Source organism: Montipora foliosa, chromosome 4 (assembly GCF_036669935.1).
Source record: "Montipora foliosa isolate CH-2021 chromosome 4, ASM3666993v2, whole genome shotgun sequence".
In the NCBI taxonomy this organism is placed as follows: Eukaryota; Metazoa; Cnidaria; class Anthozoa; order Scleractinia; family Acroporidae; genus Montipora; species Montipora foliosa.
Genome location: NC_090872.1, coordinates 23360599 through 23384938, shown reverse-complemented (window position 1 = coordinate 23384938; position 24340 = coordinate 23360599). Strand labels below are relative to the sequence as shown.

At 38.2% G+C, this 24340-nt stretch overlaps 1 protein-coding gene across 1 annotated transcript in view; it reads right to left on the bottom strand.

Moving 5' to 3' along the window:
- Positions 1-389: 389 nt before the first annotated feature.
- The window catches only part of LOC138000344 (uncharacterized), a 24118-nt gene continuing 167 nt past the window's right edge, over positions 390-24340 (bottom strand). Inside the window, exons 2-7 of the mRNA XM_068846673.1 lie at positions 20533-20579; positions 14864-14911; positions 13372-13673; positions 12350-12714; positions 4433-4751; positions 390-3740 (exon numbers count right to left, since the gene is read on the bottom strand). Coding sequence (XP_068702774.1) covers positions 3659-3740; positions 4433-4751; positions 12350-12714; positions 13372-13673; positions 14864-14911; positions 20533-20535 — 1119 coding nt within the window. The 5' untranslated portion in view covers positions 20536-20579 and the 3' untranslated portion in view covers positions 390-3658. The remainder of the gene's footprint in view (positions 3741-4432; positions 4752-12349; positions 12715-13371; positions 13674-14863; positions 14912-20532; positions 20580-24340) is intronic.

The window sequence follows — 24340 nt, the reverse complement described above, 5'->3', positions numbered from 1 at the left end:
AAGGAAGCGTTTGCATAATAATAGAGTTAAATTCCCCGAGGATTTGGTCGGGGCACCAACATGGCCGCCTTTTCTTTGTTTTGGGCACCAACATGGCGGTCGTGACGTCATGTGAAAACCGAGAATTGGCTAACTCAATGTTGTACCCAATTCAAATCTCCCGGAATTAAGAATCCTTGTGTGTTGTATTTGCATGATAATGTAGCATTCATATGTAGTATTCATATGTGGAACTATTTGGAACAAAACGTTTTATTCCCAAAGGGTTTGAATTGGGTACAACATTGAGTTAGCCGATTAGGTCTATGGAGTGGACTATCGTAAACGTTCCACAAAGGTCTTCGGCAGAATCAAATTTTCTATGTGTATAATGGAATGCTTTGAGTCACTTTTAGTTTTAACATCGTTTATTTCTGAACCCCAGTTACCTTAACTTAGACAAAAACACAACTTGGTCCGGTTAAATGATGCACTGAATGACTTAATTAACTCACTTTTACATATATGAAAGAAGACAGTGCACGGTCCGCTGTGTATACAATGCAACTTGACAAATAATGACAAGCAAAATATGAATATGAAACCGAATTAACTACCAAATTAACCGTCCGAATTAGCTAATTACCAATGAAATTAAGTACCCAAATCAACTAACTGAAGCCACATTTGAAACAGTGGATGTCAGTTGACAAAATGTGCTTTCTAATGTCTTTAATTATTGATCACACATTAAGGTGGGCGGACACAAGGGGTCATGTTGCAGCGCCATGTTTCACCGACAAAAAGGTGTGTATTACACACTGAGACGACATGCACTAGAGTCGCGTAGCGACGACTTGTAGCAAGGATGTCCCTGCAACATGACCCCTCGTGTCTTCCCACCTTTAACCTCGTTTATCCATATTACACCATTAGTTTACCCATATTACACCATTATTGTTCCAGCTACACTGGCTACTAATTAAGTATCACATGGAATTTAAGATTACTTTACCATGCTTCAAAGCAGTACATGGTACAGCGCCTGATTATATTTTTAAGCGTATAAGTCTTAAAATTCCAACTAAATACGAACTAAGGTCTAATGAAAAACTTCACCTCATGGCCCCGAGGGGCAAGATGTTACTTGGAACAAAGGCCTTCTCCTCTGCTAATTATGAAGGAAATTAATTCATGAGTGAGCCAATAAGGTTTTTTAGCCCAAATTGACATATTATGCAAAAGTGGGCACACGTCCCATGAAAATGTAGTGGCTGACATTTACAAAACAAAGTACTATATAGAATATGCCATTTTACACCATAACCTCGCATACATCATTCCATTGGTTGGGCATGGTTCTGAGCTGGTGACTAGCACCTATTAAATCATGAGACTTCTTCAATAAACATCACACCTTGTATCAGGCTATTATAAGGATCTTTTCCGCAAAGCCAACTAATTAAGGTAAGATAAGCGTCAGTCCAATAGCTCAAATTCGCAGATGTGATCTATTTGTTCTTAGACTAAGCAATTCCTCGCAGACATTAGGTGTTCTGGACTCACTCAACCAATTAAGGTAAAGGACAGTCGGAAGGATTTTTTTTCTAGTCCTCGGGCTGACAGGGAAGGTTTGCCAACACCTTTTAGGCAAATTACTTGCCACTGACGGCCAATTAAGACAAGCAGAGGCTTTCACTGACCCGTCTACCCAGCTGGCAAGACAGGGGCGCCACTCCCTGAGGACACCAAAGCATCCTGCCTACCAAATTATTATCATTATGGTAGTATACGAACTTCTGGATGCCCAGACCTTTAAGCCTTGATTGGGCGGCAAACAGTAGCCTGCCATGCGTAGACTAAAAATGTAATACAAAAGAACGATAAAATTACTAATTCTAACCTATTTGTATAAAAAATGAAAAACTATATGTAAATATGTTTCTTCTACAGTTATCATTATTATTATTATTGTTATTATTATTATTATTATTATTATTATTTTTATTTTTATTTTTATTATTATTATTTATTAATGTATTTATTTATTTATTTATTTATTTATTATTATCGCTCCCCATCTGTATATAAGTGATCCGCTATCAGAAATTTGTAGAAAATATACTTTCTAAATATTCTTGCTCTTTGGCCATTTCAACGTAATCAAAAGCATAAAACAAACAGCGGCTACAAATAAATAAAGCGCATTTTACTACAACATAAATTTTCAGAAGTGACGGTTGAACAGTTCAAATATGATATACCTGGTATGTAGAATTAAGAAGACTGGTAACTAGAGAGAATAAGAGAAAAATAGTAAGATAAATAGACAGCAGTGAAAACTGACTGTTTTAAAAAAAGCCAGAGTTTTTCACTGCCAACGTTTTCGTTTAACGCTGGTTTAAGGCCACGTATTATTACAATGCAAATCAGAGCTACCATTTGCTTAAACTTGGTCCCATTTATGTTGTGACCTGTGTTAACTGCGTGATCTGCAATAGCGGAAGTTTGACTGATCCCCTGAGTACTTTGAAATGTTTTTTTTACGGTCACGTAAGCGAAGTTTCGTTTCGTTTCGCAGTAAGTCCAAAGTAAATGCGCTTTACCATTATGTTTATACTTTCTAATGTCTTTAATTATCGGTGATCATATCATTAACCTCATTATCCCGCCGTTCTATGTATTAATTGATCACTTGTCTAAAATTTGTAGAAAATATGCTTTCTAATGTATTTGATTATTGGTGATCATATCATTAACTTCATTTATCCAGCCCGTCTGTATATTAATTAATCACCCATTACAAATTTGTAGAAAGCATACTTTCTCATGTAATTAATTATTGGTGATCTTATCGTTAACCTCATTTATCCAGCCCCTCTGTATATTAATTGATCACCTATCACAAATTTGTAGAAAATATACTTTCTAATGTCTTTAATTATTGGTGATGATATCATTAACCTCATTTATCCAACCCGTCTGTATATTAATTAATCACCTATCACAAATTTGTAGATAATATAATTTCTAATGTATTTAATTATTGGTAATGATATCATGAAACTCATTTGTCCAGCCCGTCTGTATATTAATTGATCACCAATCACAAATTTGTACTTAATTATTGGTGATTATATCATTAACCTCGTTTATCCAGCCCGTCTGTATATTAATTGATCAGCTATCACAAATTTGTAGAAAATATACCCTTTAATGAGTGGATAAGCCAGTTCGGAGTTACAAGAAACGAATGTGCACGTCGGGATATAAACAAGCATTTAATTGTCTTTTTCAAGGTCATGGTAAATAGCTGCTAGAATTTGCATTTGATATCTTTTAATATATGCTTGTTTTTGTCCCGACGCGCGCACGTTTTGAAACTCTGAACTCGCTTATTATTGCTGATCATATCACCAATCTCTTATATCATGCCCCGTTTGTATATTAAACCAAAGATATATTACTTATTCTACTAAATAGGGAGAAAACATTGTTTTTTCCCTTTTGTTTAAATGCATGTAAGAGTTTAATATGGACAGGTATTTACATCTAGGAGGATGTTATTGCGAGTCAAGGCTCGATGTGGATAGAGTGCACCCTCTGAGATCCTCATTTATTGTCTTATTATTCACGACCAACATATATATCTCGTGAAAGACGAACTTGTGAGCAAGAATTAAATAGTCTTTGAAGTCACTTTTCCTCGATCCCGCTCTTTCAAGATTTTAAAGTTAGAAACGACAGCAGAGTTTCTAACCCTGGCAATAAAAGAACGGAGGTTTTAGGAGCGGCGTAGCCTTGCCCACGAGCGCCGCAGGCGCGATCCTCTTAGGGTAGAGGCTGAGGATGGGTGGGGGGGGGGGGGCATGCTCCTCTTGGGAAATTTTTAAGATATGCGCCTCTAAGACGTCATTTCCTGCATTTTGAGATCACAGTCAATGAAAATTAGTGAAGTTTTTAACATGCTTTGAAAGCCAGGGCCTACTGGTCCCACGAACGAACGCAAACCTTGCACAAAGTCTTGGTAATCCATTGCATTACCGCGCACAAAATCACCGTAGGCTCGTGCTAGGCTGCCAAAAGGGTGAAAATGGCTGAGAAACCACAAAAAAAAGACAGGAAGAATCGTGCTAAAGAGACTGGTTAAGCAAAGAAAAAACTCTTTCTTTGGTCGGGAAGAGTTTCAAAAACCGGGAGAATATTAAGCGAAAACGGGGGACCGGAAATATTCGCCGAAAATAAGAGGTTTCTGGCCAAAACGGGAGAGTTTGAATCTCTGCGACAGTCCTTTTAAACTAATGAAAACCACGAATTAAAATATTAACAGTCTCTTCAGGCTTGAAATTAAAACTTAAAATCTCGCCATTCAAGAAATTAAAACAAGTGTTTTTTGTTTTGTTTTTTTTTTTGTCGAACTGGTACTAAAAATACAACAGTTAGTCATTCTAACCTCACTTGGTATTCGTCGGCGTTGTCAAATTTTTTCAATAGAACGACGACGTCATTCCTTTTGGTTCTTTCCTTGATCACATTTCCAAACTCCTGGACCGTCAGATCTGGATAATTTGCTACGAGGTATTCTATCAGTGCTCTGGAAGGCCCACCAGGAGAGACTTCCAGCCTGGACTTGATAAAATAAGAGTCAAAGCCGTAGTACCCAGCAACTTCTTTGCAATTGCCACCTCCGGTGATCTTTGTGTCTAAGGCTTGGCATATCTTTTCAAAAGCGATTTCGTCGTCCACTAAACTTTTCAATAGTTTGGAGTTTTCTGTAAGATTTAAGCAGCCGTTACTAAGAACAAGACTCGTACAATTTCCACTATCTATTAATTAAAATAAAGGGGCCTTCATGGCCAGTTTACAGGGAAAAAGCCTATCATTATTAAGCAAGGTCTCGTTCCGTTTGAATTAACAATAATTTTTGTTCTAGTGGAACGAGAACGCGTACTTTCTATCAAAGCGGCTAACAGTCTAAATGCCGTGCGTTTTTCATCTTTGAACTGGCTGACGTTGACGGACAGCTGCAGGAAAGGCTTGGTTGATTAAGTATAGGACTACCTGACGCAGAATAAAGGGGATGAGCCCCCGACCGGCTGCAGCAACACTTGAGTTAGAGTAAGCACTGTGGAACATTAAAATGTCGCATGATTTGTTCGAGGGGAGTAGGGCAAAGAAACAAACAAACAAATTGGTCGATTCCAAAAAAAAAACCACCCAAATGAACACCGAGATACTGCTCCTTCACTGTTGAGCACGCTCTTGGCTTCACCGGTGTCAATATCGCCTGAATTATATTTTTTTTTGTTTCTTTTTTTTTTTTTTTTTTTTGCACAAGCATCCAAGAAATTGCTGAAAATGCTTTCTCGGTAAGCTTATACTTGAGCAAAAGAGAAAAGACAGTCCCGCAATGTCCCTGCGTACTTGGGAGACTGTCTGTCGAACGGCATGCTTTGCGCGCGTTTGTTAGTCTTTATTCTGCTTGATGAAGAAACTCGGGAGGATTTGTGTCCTTTCCTACTAGCGAACGGAAGAGAAATTAACTTGAAGGATAGAAATGTATATTTCCAATAAATAAAGGACGGCTCTAACACAAGATAATCGACATAATTGGGTTTTCTCACTTACACTGTAACGCGACTCAAATACAAAACAGACATCGATAAAGTACATCTTTGTTGTGTCTTGTAAAGAGGGCAGGACGTTTGTGTTTTTTACAAGAGTATAGAAAAGAAATACTATTATTTTGTTGGATAGTATACAATTTGTGTCAATCAGTTGTTCATAAAGATTCTGCTGCAACCGTTGCAATCGAGTCATGTGCACAAACAGCTTGCTCATTTCGGCCAATACCAGGAACGTTCCGGACCCCGTCATAAGCTTTATCAAAAATCATTTCGGCCGTAGGTTGTCCAATACAAGATCAAGATTTCTGGAACAACATCCGAAAATATTAAAAAGAAAAAAATTCAAACAGAGAGGAGAACAAATGCAGCTCACTCGGTACAAACAATGATTTCCGCAAATGAAACTCGAACTCCAGTGATCCCGAACTGACTTCCGTGGCTCAGGTCTCTGAGGTTTTCATTCGGATATATTTGCAAGTTGCCATGGTCACTTCGTCACGGTCCAACTGCTCAGTTATCCACTGGTGTTATTCACCGTTGACATGGCGAATTCGCGGCCGATATATCAATAACGATTAAATCAACAAAACTACCAAATAGCAATACAATAATTATACACATTCAAGGCAAAAGGAATAATAACACCATTAATTTAATACCAATCCAGCATTAAATTCGAACAATGTTCCTCCGACTGAAATGGATTCAATACAAGATTATATTGACATACGACGTTGAATTGAGGTTTCATGATCCACGAAACCTGAATCGGGGCCCGCTATGCATGCCGTTCGACAGAGTGTCTTTAATATAACGTTTCGAGCGTTCGGCCTTCCTCAGATAACAGTAAAAAGTTAAAAAGTTAAAAGCTCAAATTAAACGTTAAAACTGGAAGCCGCTTTTAAAGGAAAAATAACAAAAGCTAAACAATGGTATGACGTATGACAATAAAAACTAATAATTACAGAAAGAAAGAAGATCGAGCTAAATTAAATCCCTAATTAAGCTTTTAAAAGTTACAACAAGGCGATAGAGGTCACATACCAAGGTACGAATGGCCATTACAGGATTGAAAATTGCAGGGGGGCAATAGAAATTACACAATAGGAGGTAGTAAAAATATAGCGCTGGTTCAATTGTTATTACAAATAGAATTTTTTTAATGTCCAAATTCCCGCCTCTTCTTGAGGCCATGCGGCTGCAGTGTAAACAATTGGGTTATCCAATATGCTTCCCTAGTTAATAAGAGGTGTTCTAGATGTTGCTCTATATCCCACCATCAAATTCGAATTAATTGGTTTACTCGGAGCACAGCCTCAACGTTCTTGGTCTTAATTTACATCATCAGGATGGGCATGTTGTTACGGATATTTATGCTGAACCCAGCTAGAGTAACTTATATTTGCCGTTTTCAAGTTCGAGTCCATTTCATTGTAAGAGAGCTATTACTTTTGGCGCAGCTCTCAAAATTAAGAGAATTCAAATTGTTCCAAAGATAAAATGTTTAAAGGTAGGTGCATTGAATATAGGATACTTGAAGCATTAAAAATGCAATGGAAATTTCAGTGGATAGGCAATTTGACAGGGCCTTGCAAATTAAAAGATCCGAAATTCTCGAGGACAGAGTTAAGACGAACAGACTGACCTGATGTTGGTACCATTATTAAAAAGCATGTACATTTACCAAGGTCATCCCCCTATCTTCAAGAAATTTTCCCATCCAAATCTATCTTTCTGGCTAATCGTCGAACTAAGAATCTCAAAGAGATCCTGGCTAAATGGTACCGTTAATCGTGAAACTGTCGGAGGGTGTTACAAATGTGGGAAGAAGTGTGACCTCTGCACTAATTTCACAAGAACGTTAATCACCCTGAAGAAGGCCCTTTTGTACGGCCAAAATAAGGGTGTAAACTAAAGTTATGTCATCTCTTCATTTGTGTTTGTTAAGGGTCGCCATGTTCGGTCTACAAATTATATCAGTAGTACTTTTCCCACAGACACAAATTATACTTAGCGACGAAGTGTAATTTGGGTCTGTGGGAAAGTACTATATAATTTGAATGAAGGGGTAGTTTCTAAACAAACTGTGGTGCTGCGTCGGTGGGGAAGTAGTATACAAAAATTTGGTTTTATCAACGGAGTTGATAATGTAAATTGGCCACCATACAGAGATTGTAAAAGCTGACGTTTCGAGCGTTAGCCCTTCGTCAGAGCGAATCGAGGGATTATGGGTTACGTGCAGTTTTTATAGTAGAGTAGGAGCTACGTTATTGGTGGTAACATGGCAACGTGAAAAATAGGAATATATTAGTTAAATGAAAAGCGTTCGTTAATACCGTGAGGATTAAGGGTGCCGATTTGAAAGATGAATTTTTGTTCCAGATTCTTGCGGCTTTCCGTCGTACCTAGATGTAGGGAAAGGCCGCAGATAGCCATGTGTTTTTTGGAGTGGTTAGGCTGATTAAAATGGCGAGCGACTGGCTTAGATGCATCCTTGTCATTCTTCTCAACATCGCGAAGGTGTTCGCGGAATCGGTCACCTAGTCGTCTACCTGTCTCACCAATGTATAATTTATTGCATAACGTACAGGTTATGCAATAAATGACATTTGCGGAGGTACATGTGAAACGATCGGTGATCTTAACAGATCGCTTAGGTCCCGATATCTTGCTAGTGTTAACAATGAAAAGACAAGTTTTGCATCGTGAGCGCGCGCATTTGAAAGTGCCGGGTTGCTCGTTAGTTTTGAGCGCGCTTCTAACTAAAAAGTTGCCTACGTTTTTGTCGCGTTTGAATGAAATAAGTGGAGTTTGCGAAAAGATTCTACCAGTCTCGGGATCATTTTGGAGTAATTTAAAATTACTAAGAATGATGCTTTTGACTGCGTGATTATGAGGATGGAAAGTGAGGGTGAATGGAATTCTGTCATTCTTATCTTTTTGTGACGTTAGTAGTGATGACTGTCGATCAAATTGTTGGGCGCGATGATGGCCCGCTTTAACCACAGAGACAGGATAGCCACGTTTTTCGAAGAACTGGCACATCTCCTCTGATTTGCTGGAAAAATTGGAGTCATCACTACATAGACGTCGAAGTCTAAGAAATTGAGAATAAGGAATGGAGTTCTTGACATGTGATGGATGTGACGATGAATACAACAAATAACTGTGTGAATCAGTAGGTTTGTAGTGCACACTAGTACATAGCACGTTGCCTCTAATAGAAACTTTGATATCTAGGAAAGCCAATGAAGTTTCCGAAATTTCCCAGGTATATTTAAGAGCCGGATGAAAAGAGTTGACGGAGGTTAAAAAATTGGTGTTCAACATATCCTACAAAAAGATTGGCATAGCTAGGTCCCATTCTTGCGCCCATCGCTAAATGTAGTGATGACTCCGATTTTTCCAGCAAATCAGAGGAGATGTGCCAGTTCTTCGAAAAACGTGGCTATCCTGTCTCTGTGGTCAAAGCGGGCCATCATCGCGCCCAAAAATTTGATCGACAGTCATCACTACTAACGTCACAAAAAGATAAGAATGACAGAATTCCATTCACCCTCACTTTCCATCCTCATAATCACGCAGTCAAAAGCATCATTCTTAGTAATTTTAAATTACTCCAAAATGATCCCGAGACTGGTAGAATCTTTTCGCAACCTCCACTTATTTCATTCAAACGCGACAAAAACGTAGGCAACTTTTTAGTTAGAAGCGCGCTCAAAACTAACGAGCAACCCGGCACTTTCAAATGCGCGCGCTCACGATGCAAAACTTGTCTTTTCATTGTTAACACTAGCAAGATATCGGGCCCTAATCGATCTGTTAAGATCACCGATCGTTTCACATGTACCTCCGCAAATGTCATTTATTGCATAACCTGTACGTTATGCAATAAATTATACATTGGTGAGACAGGTAGACGACTAGGTGACCGATTCCGCGAACGCCTTCGCGATGTTGAGAAGAATGACAAGGATGCATCTAAGCCAGTCGCTCGCCATTTTAATCAGCCTAACCATTCCAAAAAACACATGGCTATCTGCGGCCTTTCCCTACATCTAGGTACGACGGAAAGCCGCAAGAATCTGGAACAAAAATTCATCTTTCAAATCGGCACCCTTAATCCTCACGGTATTAACGAACGCTTTTCATTTAACTAATATATTCCTATTTTTCACGTTGCCATGTCACCACCAATAGCGTAGCTCCTACTCTACTATAAAAACTACACATAACCCATAATCCCTCGATTCGCTCTGACGAAGGGCTAACGCTCGAAACGTCAGCTTTTAGAATCTCTGTACGGAGGCCAATTTACATTATCAACTCCGTTGATAAAACCAAATTTTTGTATACTATATAATTTGTAGACCGAATCACTCTATAGATGAGATCATCTTTGCTCTCATGATCTCATCCGTGACAGACATTTCCATGCTCCGGGACATGTATTTTCCTTTGGGAAGGGAAAGGTCAAAATTTCAAGATGTCACCTCATTAGGAAAAGTTAGTAAAGATCGTTACGGTGTAAGAAACTCAATAAATTAAAGAATAGAGAAAAAAGGGTTGGCTATATTTAAAAGTCGACTTTCTCAATCACTGACTCTGGTCCTCATAAGCCAGCATTTAATTCGTTCGTGTTTCACCAGTTTTTCCCTCAGTTCATTCACTAATTCCAGTTCAGTTAATCCAAATAATAGGTATCATTAAAACTACTGAATTACGGATATCAGATTTCCAGCATTTTCATTAGCCTGCGAGCAGGCCCTCCGAAGGACTGGGGCTGTGGGTAGAATGAGGGCCTGCCAGCATGGCTTTGAATTTTGAATGTCGCGTCCAAATTTTGGACGCAAAATACTGATTGGCTGAAATTAAATTTACATGGTGACGTCACCAATGACAAGCTCCGATAACAAGAAAGACACTTCTCTTCGAGAAATGAGGTGGTCAGAAATTCGTTTGAGAAAATCGTAGAATGTTGCAATTTTACCGTAACTTTACATAATTAATAATCGAGCAACGCGATGCAATGGCTTCTCTGCTAGAAGAAAAGGAAGTTCTATCTCTGTTATCCACAAGATTCGGGAAAAGTCTTATTTTCCAACTGCATTTCTTAGCAGCCAAAAAAAAACGACGGCGACTTCATGTCACCGTGGTAGTTTCCTGTCCTCGACAAAGCGTTATCACTGATCACATTTGGACAAAAACTTGGGCCTTTCGGCTGCGTCATTTGCTGATTTAACGACAGAGGAACTCTACACGATTTTAGCGAGTATTTGGTTAAGCCGAAAAGGCGGCTCCACAAATGATTGCTCGACCTCCTTGGTAACTCCGTAATACTCCAATACACTTGAAAACAAAATGTTCCAATTTTCAACAGTAAAATACGTATCTATAATTACAAATACTCGATAAGCCTTTGAAATAAAATGGTGTACATGTTAGAATATCTGTCTAGTATCAAAGTGTGATGTAGTAGCTGTGATGTCTGTATTTCATTAAAATAAATTTTAAAAAAAGGGCAACTCCGCTTCGCTTTACCGAACTGAATTTGGCAGCAGTTATGGTTGACCAGTCTCACACAGGGGAGATGCGGTCAGGGAAAAGGCATTTCTCTATTACGATTCCCGTCGTTTCAAGTTTGTGTGCTAATTTTTTCCCTGACGAACGAAGCACATTTTCTGCGGAAAGGGACTTCGACGAATTACCGTACAGAATATTCAGCTACGCTTTACAGCATCTGCAGTAGTTGTTAGGATTTTCTGGCGAAGGCCTCTTCTTTTACAGTATTTGGGAGTTTCTGCCTGGAGCGATTTGAAATACACAAGGCGTGGATCGCTGTTTTTCAATGTTTACTTTGGGTGCGCGCTGATTGGCTAGTTTTTGACAGCTCTCTCAGCGTGACATCAGGAGGCAGGTGCAGGCTCTCCTTCTCTCCCATCGCTGCGCGGTGGCACATTTTGGCAGCTCTGAGAAAAAAATGACCGACAAAAGCCGTTTTGGACCGAAATTGACCGAGGCAGAAAGCGATGCTTTAGTCGAGATGGAAGAGTTGTTGATCCTGGAGTTTTAAATAAAACAATTATTCAACTCGAACTTGCTGGATACTGAAAATGATTATAACCAACTCGGCGCCTATGCGCCTCTTTGGTTATATACCTCTACATCTACATGTTCCAGCACTCGGCAAAGTTCCTTTTTGACTTGTGGCTGTTTCTGCTTAGGTGGCCTTACACACCACAAGCCTTTTTAGAGACATCACTGCCGAGCCGGCCACTTCTGCTGGAGAGAACAGGACAACCACAACACCGGGACTTTATCCCCTACTCTTCTCAAATAGTGTTTGGGTTCTTTAAACGTCCCACAGGGAACTTATGAACATAGAAGATATTTGTGAGACGGGACCTACGGTTTATAGTCCTTATCCGAGAAGACTTAAGCGTCTAACCATTTGCAGATGAAATTACAAAGGCACCACTTTCTCCTCAGTTATTTTAAGATCCTGAGTGTTGATCCGGCCGGGGTTAGAACCCGCCACCCGCGACCTCCCGCGTAACAGCCCGACGCTCAACCAACTGAGCCACCGGTGCGCGGTTCGAGCGGTGCGCGGTATCTATCAATTCCCATCCAGCGCGCCCTCGTAGAATAATTATTAAATATGATTAATTGACTGATATCGGAGTCTATCAGAGCATCATAATAATGCAAACACAGAACAAGATTTAAGAACCATATAGCAGTACCTTTTTGACTCGGCGTTAACAGAGCCAGACCTCCTTTGATGGTATTCGGGGCTGCAGGCTTAAGGCGACACCAGAAATAAAGAGCAAGTACAGCGATGATTACAATTACCCCTACAGGTACCAAGACAGCAATAGGGACTGTCGTAACTGTCCCGTCATCGTTCTCGTCTTCATGAGATTGAAAATCTGTGGGGGCTTCAGTTACTTCGCGTGATGGCGTAGAATTACACCCAGTTGTGCTGCTGTTAAAAGAACAGATCATATTGGATTTTTCACCCAATTTCTGCTGGCACTCGTCTTCCACAGCGTCCATGTTTTCACCACAGCAGGAGCAAGGCAAACAGCCTCTCTTGTCGTCATAATACCTGTTGATCAGGTAAGATCAGACCTAAATCTCACTAGAATTAAGCTATCACACTCTATCATTAGACACAACATTTAAAAAAAACAAGTAAAAATGCGATAAACTAGCTGCCTGGCAAAGGGGGGAAAGGAAACTGGAAAATAGGAATCTGAGGCAGGATTTGAAAATACGACCTCCATAGCATTGATTGGATGCTCAGATACAATAACTCTTCGGGAGCCAGGCCGTTTATCTCGGTTCTGAATAGAGCGCCAAAGTGTACCACTGGTCCGCAGGCTCTACAACGTCATACAACTCAAATTTCAAAATGCAGCCAATGAACCAAGATAAATGGAGAAACGTTTCGTCATTACATATTTACTTATAACATTGCACGAACAAATTGAAAAAGAAGAGAAATCACAAATCAAGAGGAATCGTAGTCTTCGTATTGCCCCGATGTTATTCAAACATGTAGTTTGTACTGTATTGTTCAACTAAATGACACACACTAAGCTGTTGGAATAAGAAAAAAACAATTCAAAAGAGACACCGCCACTCTTAGTTAGTTTGAAAAAGAAGTTTTAAGTCCTCAAAAGAAGTGATTTTCTGTTTTTCACTTTAGAGGGATTATTAGTTGAGTGGCGAATACTAACATAAAAAAAAAACACTCTACTACCTGTTGTAGTCGTTGCAATATTTCTCACAGAGAACATTTGCTCTTGGTGTACACTGTTGGATAATCTTCTGACCCTCGACGCAGGGAGAATCACAAGGTTGACAACTGGACTTGTCGAATTCCCTCGAAAAGGAGACTCCTGGCTGGCAAGGCACGCATATTACCTTAGTCTTTGACGAAATACGTGTGCCACACTTGGAAGAAAGTCCATGGCCAGGAGGACAAGCCTCGCAGTCAACGCAAACAATCTTGCCATTTTCAAAAACCACAGAGTATTGGTCTTCAGTGCAAGCCTTTAGTGCCTAAACGATTGCATAAAGCTGAGTTGTGGAATTATTCTCATAAGAGGTCGGCGAGAAGTCGGGTAAGTTATTTGTGTTTAAATTAAGTAGAACTATGTGCAATATAATACATTTGGAATTCAATTGAATCACTTAACAGAAAAAGAAGTTCGCGTAACAACTTCCCAAATTGAAGATTGTTTTATTCTTCGCATAGAATTAGGGTACGGGTTACCCATTTCAAATTTGACAAAAAATGAGTAGTCATAAGACTACGACTTCAGGACAACGTTTAGCAATTTTTGGGCCCTTGAGCAACTTTTGGGCAACTTAAGTGAATTTTTTGGGCCCCAAATCGATTTCCACATTTTCATAGAGGATATCCAGTACAACCTCAGCTGATAATAAAAAGCACTTTGAAAATGGCTTAATTTTTGACGCCCTAGTTCGTGCGCCCCACGAACAGCGACTCGCTCATAAACCTTGCCGACAATTTCCAGCTCCGTTGCTCGCTTAGATCTGGATCTGCCATTTTGTTTCCCATGATCTTTTGGTGTAATTTTCATGGCGACACTAGGATCTCAGGAAAGAGAGGCTTCCAGTTCTGGTTCTGACGACGAAGAATCTGAACCTAATCCAAGTTCAGCACCAGCGAAGCGTTCTAACAGGGGCTCCAAAGGCTCGTTAGTGAAAACTTCTCACCGATTATAATTAAGGCAAATACGAAGGAAGGAGTGGAATCATTGTAATACTTACTTCCTTTTGAAATTCGGGTTTTGAAAGCAACTATATGTTACAAGCAACTTTCTGAACTGTTGGAGTGACTTTGGTCATTTTTGGACAACGTTTGGGGTAGATTTTCATATAACGGACCAAAATGGCGGACGACAAAAGAACCATTTCTCTTCTGATTAGGACTTGTTGGTCAAGTTAGGTATTGCTATGTTCGCTTTGTTCTTTTGTTTTATGGGCGTTGATAATTCAGTATCCGGTATATGAAAGAAAAGCCAACTTTTGAGCCACTATTGACCCCATTTTTGAGCAATTTTTAAAAAAGAATTTCCAGCCATGATTATACACCTGCCGATAATTCTTTGTTAAGTTTAAACTGTCCTTCCATCATAATTAGTGGAGTAGACGAATTCTAATTTGTCTCCTCTTCGAATTATGGAGACTTAAATGTCATTTTATACTCATGAAATGATACTTACTTTGAAACAGAAAAGAGACAACACTAAGGCTATTGTGATTGTTTTGGCCTGCAACATATAAAATCAAACATCGAATCAGATAAAATTATATGAAAGGCGGGTCCGGGATTTCTTTAAGCTGGGGGAGCGAAGGGTTGCTGATAATGAAACTATTTGTTGTACCAAACCAAACTATTACTACAATACAAAATTATTTGGCTTCCAAACTATTGGTTAATTAATTATAAATTATCTCACGTTTACCCCGAAACGTTACGAAATGGAAACTCTTCCAATGCTATTTGAACTTACGTCAATACATTGCCGTAACTTTAAATTACCGGTAAAAGTTACAACAATCAGTAATAAATGCAAACAATCGAATAATGCGCGCGCAAACAGTGTAACAAAAGGAAAAACAAGCGTAAGTACTTAATGGCAGGAAATTACAACAACAACAGCGACAGCAAAAACTACAGAAAACTAACACTAAAACATGAATGTAGCTAAAAAGATAGAGTAAGCTCCGCATGCTTTATCTGTCTATTTAGACTAGGATTTTCCCAGCGGATATGAGCAGCCTCTTTGAGCAACAACTGGAAACGATTAGGTGCCGTATCTAAAATGGAGAAGCAGTTCTCAGAACAGAGTCTTCGACATTTCTCAGAGTGTTGCAAATGTTGGAAAATGTGAGAAGTCCTGTCCCTTCTCAGATGCTCACGAATGCGCGTCGAAATGTGTCGGAATATTTCCCCGATGTAACAGGCATTACATCCTGCACAAGTGAATTTATACACGACACGGTTGTCTTTTACTGTTAACTCCCGGCTTTTACGGCACTTCTTGGTGCAAACGTAAAGTCAAAAATTTTTTTGACCCGGCATCGGATTAGACTGAAAAGAAGAGGAATTATTAAGCGGAAACCTTCCTTAGTGTGTGCAATAAACGTTTGCTTAGTGCAACTGCAAGACATGCATAACATGCAGGAAAACGTCCTTCTGAGCATTGCCAATTTGCAGTTAGTTTTTCTGCAGACTATTTAAAGAAACGAGTGAGGTTTACTCAAGAGCGTGTTTTGTTACCTTTACATTGAATTTATAACCAAAGCTCAAAAAACTAAAAGACCTCAAAATGGGACAGGAAATTACAAAATAATTAAACGTGTGAATAGCATTAGTAATGTAAACAGTCTTCGCACTAGTAAGTCGTAGCAATAATGGTTTAACCAGGAATTCGAAGTTGAGGAGAGATTGTTGGCTTCCCAAATAAACTTCATTTTACACTATAATGACAAAACAGATCTTTTTCTGAGGTTAAAATCTTGGCTACCTATTCTCATTTGTCAGAAAGAAAAAATTCCAGTCTCCACGCGTATCACATTTCAACCCACGTATGCAAATTTGTTAAGCTCGAATATTACACAACGTGATGATTTCATAAAAGCCAACTTTTTCAGCGAAATTTTTATTAAAACAAACAACATATTTGCTATTAGATGCTTCCTGTTTCATTGCCTGAATGAAGACAAGAAACCCAATCGTGTCAAATTACCATACTCATAGACCACTCGATCTTGGTAGGCAAGCTGGGTAGATTAGATTTACCGAATAACATCATCAATTGGATTATCGACTTTCTATCTGACCGTTCTCAGCGAATCAAATTATCTGAAGGCTGCTTCTCTGAGTGGGGACCTGTGCCATCGGGGGTCCCTCAGGGAACTAAACTTTGTCCATGGTTGTTCCTTGTCCTGATCAACGACTTGGAAATCAGCTCTTTAAATGCTCAGCTATGGAAATATGTAGATGACACGACAATATCTGAGATTGTTGCCAAAGGTAATGAAAGCAAGTCACAACTTATTACCAATCAAGTTATCCAGTGGTCTATCGACAACAGAGTTCATCTCAACAACGACAAATGTAAAGAGCTGCGAATTTCTTTCGCCAAGAAATCACGGGAGTTCAACCCTATCCTTATCAACAGAGAGGAATTAGAAATCGTTCAAAGAGCAAAGTTGCTTGGCGAAACAATATCACATAATCTGTCGTGGAACAATCATATTATCGAGATAGTCAAAAAAGCAGCCAAGCGTTTGTATTTTCTGGTACAGCTAAAAAGGGCAAAAGTGCCCTTTAGTGACTTTGTGCTATTCTAAACCACATGTGTTAGATCCATCCTAACTTACGCAGTACCTGTGTTCCATCATGCACTACCAAAGTATTTGAAAATCGAACTGGAGCGCATCCAGAAAAGAGCATTGGCAATCATCTGCCCTAGTATAGCGTACAACGATGCTCTATATTTTCTTGGTATTCCAGAGATTACTACTTATAATGAAGCTATCTGCGATAAGATGTTCTACGCCATAGTAAAAGACAGTGATAACCGTTTAAATAAGCTGCTCCCTCCCAAGAACAATTCAATACTTTCTCTTAGGCATAACAGGTATTTTTCTATACCAAAGTGGAAAACCGACTGTTTCAAGAATACATTTATTATAACCTCCAGTCTTAAAAGAAACAATGAACATTGACTTTAACATTGATATTTTAATTGGATTTATAATCAATACAATTTATACTTAGTTTTGTAATTTTATCTATTCCAGTTCTAGTTTTATGAATATGTAATTCAGCCTTCACGGGCTGCCATTTATTCAGTCAATAAACTATCTATCTATCTATCTATCTATCTATCTATCTATCTACCTATCTATCTATCTATCTATCTATCTATCTATCTATCTATCTATCTATCTATCTATCTATCTATCTATCTATCTATCTAACTAACTAACTATCTTTACGCAACAAAATAAATTCCAGGATCAAACCCTTTCCAGAAGAACCTTTTCCTTGAATAATAAAGCACAAAATAGACAACAAGCTTTCTTTCAAACAATTCTTGGCTGTCACATTTTCAATTTTTTTTTACGTTAAGACTGTGCAGAGTTGAGCACAAAATAAATGTAACAAGAATTAGTGAAATTTCTCATTGTTACCGGAAGACTGTGCAGAGTTAAGTACAAATAAATACAAATAGCCAGACAACAGAGATCACAGATCCACGTAAGGTGTTCGATTCCTTCTCTGTCTTTGTTGAACCCATAATTTACCAAAGAATTTTCCATTTGGTTTCAGTGTTGTACATAGCACTACACTTGGTAAAATATTAGAAATACAGCTCACTTTGATTACGGCTCGACGGGCGAAAAAACTGTTGTCGAAGTCCATTACTCGTCGCTTTTAAGATTCCAGACATTTATTTTTCACCGCCTGTCTTGTTTATCCAATTGACTTTGTTCCATTCTTGAGCTCCATCTAGTTATATTTTGTTTAAAGATCCACCAAAATGCCATTTGTGTATTAATGACTTCGACGCCATTGCAGGTTAATTAAATATTCTAATGTGTCCACCAGGGAAAATCTGCCCATTTCTTCTACCCTCTAAAACCTACCAAAATACGCACAGAAGACTCTATGCACAAAGACACCACTTAGCAGGGGAGTGACAGGAAAGACTTTTCCAAACACGGAAAAAAAAAAAACGACTAAATGCCACCCATTTTCCGACTGGCTTGTCTCTAATTCTTGAAAAGTTTGCACTTTTTTAACGTGACATGTGAATCTTGTAGTTCGAAAAGTCCAAAGTCCGAAGTCCACAGTGTGTAGTCCAAACTTGGGAATCTAAATTTTTCTGCTAAAGTCGGCTCATGCCTGTACTTGTACGTCAAACCGGTTTCTACTGTCGTTCTAAATTCTTATAAAACAGCGATAATAAATTGATTGTGTCATTTTCAATAACAAGGATAGTTTTTCAGGCAAAAGATAACTTGAAATTAACCACGTATGGAATTAATATTATTTCGTATCTATCGTCACAACAATCTGAGCTGAGTCAAAAATATTTGATGTAAAAGTAAGACATTCAGAAATATGCCAGGAATTAGCCTGTTTTCAGAGATCAACGTTTCTCACAAATTGGGATACTAATTGTTCATTTAAGCTACAACAGCTACCAACCGCTCTTCAGTTGCCGTCCATGAAAAAATTTGCCTTGTAAGCGTTTTTGAGCCCCCATCGTTAAATTTTTTGATACCACTCCATAACTTTACAATTTACTGACGCGATGAACACACTGAAGGACAACATTTTAAGCGTCAATGCTTTAATCCTATTCCCACTATTTCAACTGGATGAGATCACGAGAGAAGATTAGTTATGCCGTGTGGTTAATGAAATACTATTACGACATGGCCTTTAATTACTTTGTGTCAAAAGTTTTGGCAACAAAATTGCACGAAACAAAGATTTGCATTCGAGTTCGATTGGTACCAATTAAAGTAAAGTTGTTCTACTTCGAAATTGTAAACTTACCATCTTGTCTGCTGCTGGCTTGTTTAAGTAAACTGTCGCACGAAACCCTGCGGAAAAGAAATCCGCCTTGAAAAGAATGCCAACAATTCGTACCTCTCAGCAGTAAAATGATCAAGAAAGAATCATTGTAAGATAAATCGATCGACAAAGTGCCAAGAAAAGCAACAAGCGATGAAGCAAAATTCGCAAAAAGACCACCTTATAGCTTTCTTCTAATTTTGATTCGTTATGTGTGGTAGTCTTTGGCGTTTAGGATCAATGACGAAGTGATTAATTGCAACTGACTGTATGCTAATTTATGGGCTATTAAAAAACCTTTGCATTGAATACCTTTCAAGGGGTTGGCTCTATATATAACAAAATACAAACTTGTCGAATTTGCAAACACAGGCCGTGCATACGAGATGAAAACAAGTCTGGAGTGGTTGATGTTTTCACAACTAGCCAAAAAGTATAAAAAAGAGAAAAACGACCAACTTTTACATGCAAAAAGACAATTTCAATTTTATATTTTACTTTCAAAGCTCTCCAATTCTTGAAAAGTTTGCACTTTTTTAACGTGACATGTGAATCTTGTAGTTCGAAAAGTCCAAAGTCCGAAGTCCACAGTGTGTAGTCCAAACTTGGCAACCTAACATTTTCTGCTAAAGTCGGCTCATGCCTGTGCTTGTATGTCAAACCGGTTTCTACTGTCATAAAAAAACAGCGATAATAAATTGATTGTGTCATTTTCAACAACAAGGATAGTTTTTAAGGCAAAAGATAACTTGAAATTAACCACGTATGGAATTAATATTATTTCGTATCTATCGTTACCACAAACTAAGCTGAGTCAAAGTTATTTGATGTAAAAGTAAGACATTCAGAAATATGCCAGGAATTAGCCTGTTTTCAGAGATCAACGTTACTCACAAATTGGGATACTAACTGTTCATTTAAGCTACAACAGCTACCAACCGCTCTTCAGTTGCCGTCCATGAAAAAATTTGCCTTGTAAGCGTTTTTGAGCCCCCTTCGTTAAATTCTTTGATACCACTCCATAACTTTACAATTTACTGACGCGATGAACACACTGAAGGACAACATTTTAAGCGTCAATGCTTTAATCCTATTCCCACTATTTCAACTGGATGAGATCACGAGAGAAGATTAGTTATGCAATGTGGTTACTGAAATACTATTACGACATGGCCTTTAATTACTTTGTGTCAAAAGCTTTGGCAACAAAATTGCACGAAACAAAGATTTGCATTCGAGTTCGATTGGTACCAATTAAAGTAAAGTTGTTCTACTTCGAAATTGTAAACTTACCATCTTGTCTGCTGCTGGCTTGTTTAAGTAAACTGTCGCACGAAACCCTGCGGAAAAGAAACCCGCCTTGAAAAGAATGCCAACAATTCGTACCTCTCAGCAGTAAAATGATCAAGAAAGAATCATTGTAAGATAAATCGATCGACAAAGTGCCAAGAAAAGCAACAAGCAATGAAGGAAATTCGCAAAAAGACCACCTTATAGCTTTCTTCTAATTTTGATTCGTTATGCGTGGTAGTCTTTGGCGTTTAGGATCAATGACGAAGTGATTAATTGCAACTGAATGTATGCTAATTTGTGGGCTATTTAAAAAACTTTACATTGAATACCTTTCAAGGGATGGCTCTATATATAACAAAATACAAACTTGTCGAATTTGCAAACACCGGCCGTGAATGCAAGATAAAAACAAATATGGAGTGGTTGATGTTTTCACAACTAGCCAAAAAGTATAAAAAAGAGAAAAACGACCAACTTTTACATGCAAAAAGACAATTTCAATTTTATAATTTACTTTCAAAGCTCTCCAATTCTTGAAAAGTTTGCACTTTTTTAACGTGACATGTGAATCTTGTAGTTCGAAAAGTCCAAAGTCCGAAGTCCACAGTGTGTAGTCCAAACTTGGCAACCTAACATTTTCTGCTAAAGTCGGCTCATGCCTGTGCTTGTATGTCAAACCGGTTTCTACTGTCATAAAAAAACAGCGATAATAAATTGATTGTGTCATTTTCAACAACAAGGATAGTTTTTAAGGCAAAAGATAACTTGAAATTAACCACGTATGGAATTAATATTATTTCGTATCTATCGTTACCACAATCTAAGCTGAGTCAAAGTTATTTGATGTAAAAGTAAGACATTCAAAAATATGCCAGGAATTAGCCTGTTTTCAGAGATCAACGTTACTCACAAATTGGGATACTAACTGTTCATTTAAGCTACAACAGCTACCAACCGCTCTTCAGTTGCCGTCCATGAAAAAATTTGCCTTGTAAGCGTTTTTGAGCCCCCTTCGTTAAATTCTTTGATACCACTCCATAACTTTACAATTTACTGACGCGATGAACACACTGAAGGACAACATTTTAAGCGTCAATGCTTTAATCCTATTCCCACTATTTCAACTGGATGAGATCACGAGAGAAGATTAGTTATGCAATGTGGTTACTGAAATACTATTACGACATGGCCTTTAATTACTTTGTGTCAAAAGCTTTGGCAACAAAATTGCACGAAACAAAGATTTGCATTCGAGTTCGATTGGTACCAATTAAAGTAAAGTTGTTCTACTTCGAAATTGTAAACTTACCATCTTGTCTGCTGCTGGCTTGTTTAAGTAAACTGTCGCACGAAACCCTGCGGAAAAGAAACCCGCCTTGAAAAGAATGCCAACAATTCGTACCTCTCAGCAGTAAAATGATCAAGAAAGAATCATTGTAAGATAAATCGATCGACAAAGTGCCAAGAAAAGCAACAAGCGATGAAGCAAAATTCGCAAAAAGACCACCTTATAGCTTTCTTCTAATTTTGATTCGTTATGCGTGGTAGTCTTTGGCGTTTAGGATCAATGACGAAGTGATTAATTGCAACTGAATGTATGCTAATTTGTGGGCTATTTAAAAAACTTTACATTGAATACCTTTCAAGGGATGGCTCTATATATAACAAAATACAAACTTGTCGAATTTGCAAACACCGGCCGTGAATGCAAGATAAAAACAAATATGGAGTGGTTGATGTTTTCACAACTAGCCAAAAAGTATAAAAAAGAGAAAAACGACCAACTTTTACATGCAAAAAGACAATTTCAATTTTATAATTTACTTTCAAAGCTCTCCAATTCTTGAAAAGTTTGCACTTTTTTAACGTGACATGTGAATCTTGTAGTTCGAAAAGTCCAAAGTCCGAAGTCCACAGTGTGTAGTCCAAACTTGGCAACCTAACATTTTCTGCTAAAGTCGGCTCATGCCTGTGCTTGTATGTCAAACCGGTTTCTACTGTCATAAAAAAACAGCGATAATAAATTGATTGTGTCATTTTCAACAACAAGGATAGTTTTTAAGGCAAAAGATAACTTGAAATTAACCACGTATGGAATTAATATTATTTCGTATCTATCGTTACCACAATCTAAGCTGAGTCAAAGTTATTTGATGTAAAAGTAAGACATTCAAAAATATGCCAGGAATTAGCCTGTTTTCAGAGATCAACGTTACTCACAAATTGGGATACTAACTGTTCATTTAAGCTACAACAGCTACCAACCGCTCTTCAGTTGCCGTCCATGAAAAAATTTGCCTTGTAAGCGTTTTTGAGCCCCCTTCGTTAAATTCTTTGATACCACTCCATAACTTTACAATTTACTGACGCGATGAACACACTGAAGGACAACATTTTAAGCGTCAATGCTTTAATCCTATTCCCACTATTTCAACTGGATGAGATCACGAGAGAAGATTAGTTATGCAATGTGGTTACTGAAATACTATTACGACATGGCCTTTAATTACTTTGTGTCAAAAGCTTTGGCAACAAAATTGCACGAAACAAAGATTTGCATTCGAGTTCGATTGGTACCAATTAAAGTAAAGTTGTTCTACTTCGAAATTGTAAACTTACCATCTTGTCTGCTGCTGGCTTGTTTAAGTAAACTGTCGCACGAAACCCTGCGGAAAAGAAACCCGCCTTGAAAAGAATGCCAACAATTCGTACCTCTCAGCAGTAAAATGATCAAGAAAGAATCATTGTAAGATAAATCGATCGACAAAGTGCCAAGAAAAGCAACAAGCGATGAAGCAAAATTCGCAAAAAGACCACCTTATAGCTTTCTTCTAATTTTGATTCGTTATGCGTGGTAGTCTTTGGCGTTTAGGATCAATGACGAAGTGATTAATTGCAACTGAATGTATGCTAATTTGTGGGCTATTAAAAAACTTTACATTGAATACCTTTCAAGGGATGGCTCTATATATAACAAAATACAAACTTGTCGAATTTGCAAACACCGGCCGTGAATGCAAGATAAAAACAAATATGGAGTGGTTGATGTTTTCACAACTAGCCAAAAAGTATAAAAAAGAGAAAAACGACCAACTTTTACATGCAAAAAGACAATTTCAATTTTATAATTTACTTTCAAAGCTCTCCAATTCTTGAAAAGTTTGCACTTTTTTAACGTGACATGTGAATCTTGTAGTTCGAAAAGTCCAAAGTCCGAAGTCCACAGTGTGTAGTCCAAACTTGGCAACCTAACATTTTCTGCTAAAGTCGGCTCATGCCTGTGCTTGTATGTCAAACCGGTTTCTACTGTCATAAAAAAACAGCGATAATAAATTGATTGTGTCATTTTCAACAACAAGGATAGTTTTTAAGGCAAAAGATAACTTGAAATTAACCACGTATGGAATTAATATTATTTCGTATCTATCGTTACCACAATCTAAGCTGAGTCAAAGTTATTTGATGTAAAAGTAAGACATTCAGAAATATGCCAGGAATTAGCCTGTTTTCAGAGATCAACGTTACTCACAAATTGGGATACTAACTGTTCATTTAAGCTACAACAGCTACCAACCGCTCTTCAGTTGCCGTCCATGAAAAAATTTGCCTTGTAAGCGTTTTTGAGCCCCCTTCCTTAAATTCTTTGATACCACTCCATAACTTTACAATTTACTGACGCGATGAACACACTGAAGGACAACATTTTAAGCGTCAATGCTTTAATCCTATTCCCACTATTTCAACTGGATGAGATCACGAGAGAAGATTAGTTATGCAATGTGGTTACTGAAATACTATTACGACATGG